At 42.2% G+C, this 6,924-nt stretch overlaps 1 protein-coding gene across 1 annotated transcript; it reads right to left on the reverse strand.

Annotated features, from left to right (window-relative positions):
- Positions 1–3,274: 3,274 nt before the first annotated feature.
- On the reverse strand, positions 3,275–3,787 carry LOC136855215 (uncharacterized). Its single transcript, XM_067132124.1, has one exon. It carries the CDS (start codon positions 3,785–3,787, stop codon positions 3,275–3,277), a length of 513 nt encoding a protein of 170 aa, XP_066988225.1.
- Between the last annotated feature and the right edge of the window lie 3,137 nt (positions 3,788–6,924).

Here is a 6,924-nt window from a genome sequence, read left to right on the forward strand (position 1 = left end):
GGTAGTTGGGAACAGCTTACGTAAGTACTACGAAAATGTTCCGTAATGCGTATTTAAGATCGTGGACATGCGGGGCAGAGTCGGGAGGTCGATACGTACCATCCCAGCATGCGTAGGGAGCCACGTACATTTCGATATGCTCAAAAGATACGTGTCTGCTCACGTCATCCGTCATTTTGCGTGGTTCCACACGCACCGCATGGTGGATCCGTAGCAAGGTCTGCATGCCTGCGGGACAATGACGTGGGGTCCCATGCTGCTCTCCCGTTCCCGCCAAGCAATGTGTGGGTCCCCACAAGGTTTGGGAGCAGACATGGCAACAGTGCCTCACCCCCAGGACCTGAGACGATGAGGCAGGGCTGTGTCTGGTGTATAAAACAGCTTGCAGTGCGGATGCGGCTTCAGTTCCTCTCCCGGACAGGCAGCAGCAACACCGTTTCTCACCCCTCCAGCGCCTTCGTCAGCAGACCGTTGAAGAAAATGCCGAAAGTAAGCAGCAACAGACAGTGGAAGGGGGCTTACGAGCCTCCAACATCCCAGTCAGGAGTGGAGACGGCCTCCACAAGGCGGCCACCTGCTGCAGGCACCCCTGCAGACACCACGGAGGAGGATGTGGTCATAAACCTCGAAGAGGCTGATGAGGTGGAGGACACGGCCAGTGACCATAGCCTCTTCAATGACGAGGACGTCGGCCTGGATGACGTAGACTCCGCCGATGATGATGGGAACGACGAAGCTGCTGACGGCACTGCCCCTGGGACTGGAAAAGCGTGTCAGAAGAAGATCCACTCTGTCATCCTCTCAGACAAAAATGAGAGGCTGGTAGGTGAGTGGTTGGAGCAGGAGGCAGAATTCATCTACAACAAGGGCATGACGGCATACAAGGACAAGGCCAGGGTGTGCAGGGCATTTGAGGAGAAGGGGAGGTCAATGGACCCTCCTGTGCCAGGCCCTGAACTCTGGACCTGGTTCACCTCCCTCAGGACACGCTTTGGACGCCTCGCAGCCGAAAAAAGTGGTCAGGGGGCCAGCGGACGACTGACGGACCGTGAAAGTGGATACTGAACATCTTCCACTTCCTCAAGCCCCACATCGTCCACCAAAAGAAGCCCAAGGTGTTGGGACTTCCGATGGTATGTCTTATTTTATTGCTTTGTTGTTTAGTAAATCAGTGACTGAAACTTTATTGCACAGTTTATTTAATTAATGAAACTACAACCTTGTCATTCACAGTACATTTGCATTCTCTCATACGTATTCCATCTCTTTACAGTCTGCGTATGCTGCAGCTGCTTGCAGCAACCCTCCTGGCCATGGTCCTGCCCTTGCTGTTCCTGCCCTTTGTGATCCTGCTGGCAGTGCCACTCCAGTCCCCTGCTTGTCCGATGACCGGCCCTCTACCATTGATGATCCTGCACCACCAAGGAAGTCACGGACGGAGGACAAGGCTGCAAGTGGGGCCCTGGAAGTGTTGCTGCAACAAGCAGAGTCAGCTCGGGAAAGGCTAGAGGAGGTCATAAGACCTCTGGGTGACCCCAAGCTGACATACTGGCGGAACGCCCTGGGGGAGCTTGCCACTGTCTGAGGATGGGGCTGAAGGTGGAGTTCTTCTCTGCCATACAGTGCTTTGTGAGGGCTACCAAAGAGGGCATCACGAGACCGCCATGTCATCTGATAACCTACACCCAAGCAGAAGCCCTCTGGAACGCTCCGCCTGCAGCCCCAGCTCCACTTCCTGCTACGACGGCTGCTACATATGTGCCACTTGCTATACCTAGTGGTGCCATGGCGCAGCCTCTCAACCTCACTGCGCAACAGGTGGCGATGCTGCACGCACAGCTATCTGCACCTGCAGTGACGTCCACACCCAGGGACCTTAATGTGTCTTTGCCAACGAGCAGCTTCCTGGAGAACCTCCAGTTTAAGACAACATTTTTTTTATACATATTTTGTGTATGTGTCAATGTGTATTATAAACAAATGTATATATTTTGTATTATTGTATGTTTCCATGTAAATATTTCAGCATTAGCATAAGCAATAAACATAATTGAAAAATAACTTTTATTCAATGAACTAAAAACCATAAAAGTAACAAAATGAAGTAAGAATAATCACACAATTAAGACATATGCAAACAAGTATATAGTTGAAAATTAACTTATATAAACAAATGTCTATTTTTTCGTATTATTGTATGTTTCAATCTATATATCAGCACTAGTATAAACAATAAACATATAATTGAAAACTAACTTCTATTCAATGAACTAAAAACCATCAAAGTAACAAAATGAAGTAAGAATAACAACAAAAATAAGAAGTGAATGTAGATTATATTAAAATAAAAAGTTTAAAAAAATATCTGTATTTTCATATTATTAAGTTGCTCTTCACTACTGCTTGGTAATGGCCTATATAAAGGTATAAACCATTTCAAAATATTCAAAGTTATAATCTTCCCACGCATTGGAGTAATGCACTTAGCCATATTGCAATGCATGTATTTGCTTCTGCATTAAAAATGTCAGAGTGTATGATCCAATCTTAAAAAAATATATATGCAAACAAATATATAGTTGAAAATTAACTTATATAACAAATGTTTATTTTTGGTATTCTATGTTTCAGTGTATCTATCAGGATTAGTGTAAACAATAAACAAATAATTGAAAAATAACTTTTATTCAATGAACTAAAAACCATTATACTAACAAAATGAAATAAGAATAATAACACAAATAAGACATATGTAAAACAAATAAATGCATAAATGCAAAGGAAAAGTAAACAGTACGGACATTAAAAATTTTGGAAGTCGACATGCAAAGAGAAATAATTATAACAAATATAAATGTAGGTTAACAGTAGCTCTCCTGCCAAGTAATGGAACCGCCAGAAGATGAAAAGTAGTCTCTCAGGATATTGCATTGTTCCTTGGCATTCCTGGTTGCAGTGTTGCCGCCCATGGTTGGAAGAGCGTCTCCTAGGGGTGGGTCACTCCTCCAGGCACCAGGTATGAAATCATGTGTGACGGGGTTCTCCTGATCTGCTTCCTGCCTGCGTGGATTTCTTGTTATTATAAGGTTGTGCAGAACACACACAGCCAGCACTGATCACTCTGCACAGTCAGGCTTGACACACATTGACGTGTGGAGTACTCTGAATTTGCTGGCCAGAATCCCGAAGGCATTCTCCACTGTCCGCCGTGCCCTACTTAACCTGTAGTTGTAGATCCGCTCCTCCTTGGACAGGCCTCTTTTGGGGTAGGGCTTCATGAGATAGTTCCGCAGGGGAAGGCATCATCGCCAAGCAGGAAGTAGTCTACAGGAGCTCCATTTGTTGCATCTGGTAGGGCGTCAGGTTGGGGAAGGTTTGCTTCCTGTTTTGCCAGCATTTCACACAGACGGATCTGGGCAAATACACCACCGTCCGACTCTGACCCAATGGCACCCACGTCCACGTAGAGGAACTTATATGAAGAGTTGACAATGGCAAGTAGAATCGTGGAGAAGAGCTTCTTGTAATTGTAGTAACGCGTACCACCAAGGGGAGGGTTACGGAGCCTGATGTGTTTGCTGTCTATTGCTCCAATTACGTGGGGGAAGCTCCACCGTTCCTCAAACCCACGGGCAACCTGCCTCCAAGCCTCTGGTGTTTGTGGTACCTGCAGTTCCTCATCTCCAAAGGCAGAAACAATGGCCCTGCAGGTCTCAAGTAAAATGCAACTGATGGTGTTGTGGGTTACTCGGAACGCGTATTGCAGGCTCTTGTATGAGCCACCCATGCCGAGGAAACATAGGGTGATAGCCACACGCAGTCCTGCGTAAGGGGTTCCCTCCAAAATGTGCTTTGCTTCTGAATGTAGGGTGTGACACGTTCAACTATTTCACTGAATATGTCTCTGTCAGTTTGCGTAAAATTCCTGTATAGTTCTGGGTTTTTGGTTGCCAGCTCCTCCATCAGGTTGTCATAGTGGCCTAGCTCCACTCTTCTTTGCAAGTACGGCCAAGCCTAAACCGTCCTCGGCCTCCTCTTTTTTTTCTTATTTTCAATTGCAATGTAGGCCTTCACAGCTTCCACCAATACCATGCAGTGCACATACTCCAAGACGGCCTCTATTACGTTTCTTTGTTGTCTGTGTGCTGGTGTTATAAGGGCAATGATGTCCTCAATGTTCTCCATGTTGATTCAACAGCAGGGGAATACTTCTTGCTACAGGGAGGCGGTGAATGGCACTGCAAACACGTGCACAGCACGGCCCTTTTGTACCTGGTGTATACCCGCTGATGTACGTGGGGATATCGTGAGGACGTCGTGAGGTTGTAATGCACAATGTTACACATATGGTATACGTACGTGAGTGTTACTTGCTCTGCCACGCATTACATGTGGGGGTGTGGCCTATTGTCGCGGCAGTTCACGTAAGCATCCCGTCAATTTTGCTCAGTGCGTAGCCTTAATACGCATTACTCCATACTTACGTTTTGGCGTCATTATGTTGACTTACGGACATCGGCCTGTGACACGTATCCACTTGATCACTCCAACAAACCCTACAGTATAGCCACGTTTCACATGCGAGAACATGCGTGGGCTGATACATGAATGTGTGAGCGGGCCTTTACCATTGTCGTGGTTTTGAGTAGAACTGTCTTTGTGTCAGAGCACCGTCTCAGATCTCGCCTATGTCCGCCAACCATGATAGCCAAACATCAAAATATATTATTATTATAATTCTATATATAATCTAGCTCAATATGTTGTAGTTTTAGTGTTGTACTGACGTAGAATAACTTGGACTTGCATGTGGTGACAATTAGATATGACAAAAGCTGTTATTATGGCGAGAAGGGCAAATGTATATATACGTGTTTTCAACCAAGTATATTTTGTTAATGAATGGTCACTACCTTTATTATAATTCATAAATAGTTTCGTTCTTTAAATTCGAGTATTTATGGTCTGTAAACAGAACTTCGCTCAAACCATTGGTAATGTAAGCTACCATACTGATTTATTTTAAAAATACTAAATTTATCACATTTTATGTGACATTTGTGACGAAAAGTAGCCGACCGTATATATACGTGAATAGTCTAAGATGGGTTAATAAAAAAAGAATAATTTTTTCAGCTACAAAACTTATGAGGAACAACAGAACTGTAACTCTATGGAAATAACAGCCTTCTCCCCAACTAAATCAGGAAACCATCTTTTATATTTTTATCTTATTTTCTCTACGTCTCCCTATCGTCAAAGACAGCCACAAGATTCCCATCTCTTCCTGACAAGGCCGAAGAAAAAATATAATATTTTCATTTTCATCTCTGCTTCCCAGCGGTTGATTCTTACACGACCTGTGGGATGAGATTTTGATTTTTGTTTTATGGTAGGTTCCTCCCGGATGTCAGACTTTTACTCTCTGAGGGATTAAACAACATGGCCATATGACAAAGATTTGGGGTTTTGGTTTTTATGCAAATTTTTTTTAGTTCCACTTTCTATTGAAAGCTGTCTATCAAAGACTTAAATTGTTGATGTTTCTGAACCTTTGTTAATAATTCATTGACATAAAATGTGATAAATTTAGTATTTTTAAAATAAATCAGTATGGTAGCTTACATTACCAATGGTTTGAGCGAAGTTCTGTTTACAGACCATAAATACTCGAATTTAAAGAACGAAACTAATTATGAATTAAAATAAAGGTAGTGACCATTCATTAACAAAATATACTTGGTTGAAAACACTTTTTCATCTGGCAGCCTATCACTTAGGAATTATTAAAAATAAAATTTCACTGTAATTGTGAACTAGCATTAGTCTATCAAGCTCAGTAAAGATAACGAAAACTGATTAACAAAACATTCCTGATTGAAACCATTTTTATATTGTAATCTATTACTGACAATAATAAACAAGTGGAGAATGTGCCCAAGTTTCTTCGGCGCAATCGAGTTTTCTGTACAACGTGTAATCAAGGCCACCGAAAATAGATCTATCTTTCGGTGGCCTTAGCATAATGCTGTATTAGCCGCGGCTCATGAAACTTTAACCACATGCAGGTGATGTCCTGGCCTATATCGTTGGCAGACGCAAGATTATGTCTAACTTGAACCTTAAATAAAATAGAAACTACTGAGGATAGAGGTCTGGAATTTGGTATGTTTGTTAATCAAGGGTTGGTGATCAACAGACCAATTTGCAACCCTCTAGCCTCTGTTGTTTGTAAGATCTGAGGGTGGACAGAAAAAGTCCGAACAGAAAAAGTGCGGACGGACAGACAAAGCAGGCACAATAGTTTTCTTTTCAGAAAACTAAAACGTGAAAATTTCATTCAAAGCTACTTAGAAAACTATCACTGCAAAAGATAAATAATTTTCCCAACTTTATCATCTCCAACCTAATCACTTTTCCTCGCCAATGAGAACATTAATTACATGGAATTTTGGAAATATCGGTTTCATTAATGTGTTATACTGATGATGTCGTTTTAATCAGCATAAATGCCACGAGATTCACAAATCCTTCTTCAAGAAATGCATGGTATATGTAGAGAGGCGAGATTCAAGATGAATAAAAGAAAAGTGATTTATTAGTGATGAAAGAGGCTGAGGGCTTCAGATGTTTATGGATAATGATATACAACTCAAGTTCTCTAATATTTATATTTGGTTAAATACTAAAGAAGATCAGTCATAAACATATAAGAAATTACTCTATACCGGTAGTTCTTCATTATTAGAGAGGCTGGGTGCTTCGGATGTTTAAGAATATTGATAAATAGAACACGTTCTCTTGTGCTGATATTTAGTTAAATATCAAAGACGGCAAATTTTAAAAATAAAAAGGTGTGTATATATACTGAAAAAAGTCAAACCTCTAACTACCAAAAATAATGTTCTTTTTTCCAATGTGAAT

Source organism: Macrobrachium rosenbergii, chromosome 31 (assembly GCF_040412425.1).
Source record: "Macrobrachium rosenbergii isolate ZJJX-2024 chromosome 31, ASM4041242v1, whole genome shotgun sequence".
In the NCBI taxonomy this organism is placed as follows: domain Eukaryota; kingdom Metazoa; phylum Arthropoda; class Malacostraca; order Decapoda; family Palaemonidae; genus Macrobrachium; species Macrobrachium rosenbergii.

Excerpts from the sequence above, each read along its gene's own strand:
- LOC136855215 (XM_067132124.1), bottom strand. The coding sequence starts at position 3,787 with ATGGGTGGCTCATACAAGAGCCTGCAATACGCGTTCCGAGTAACCCAC.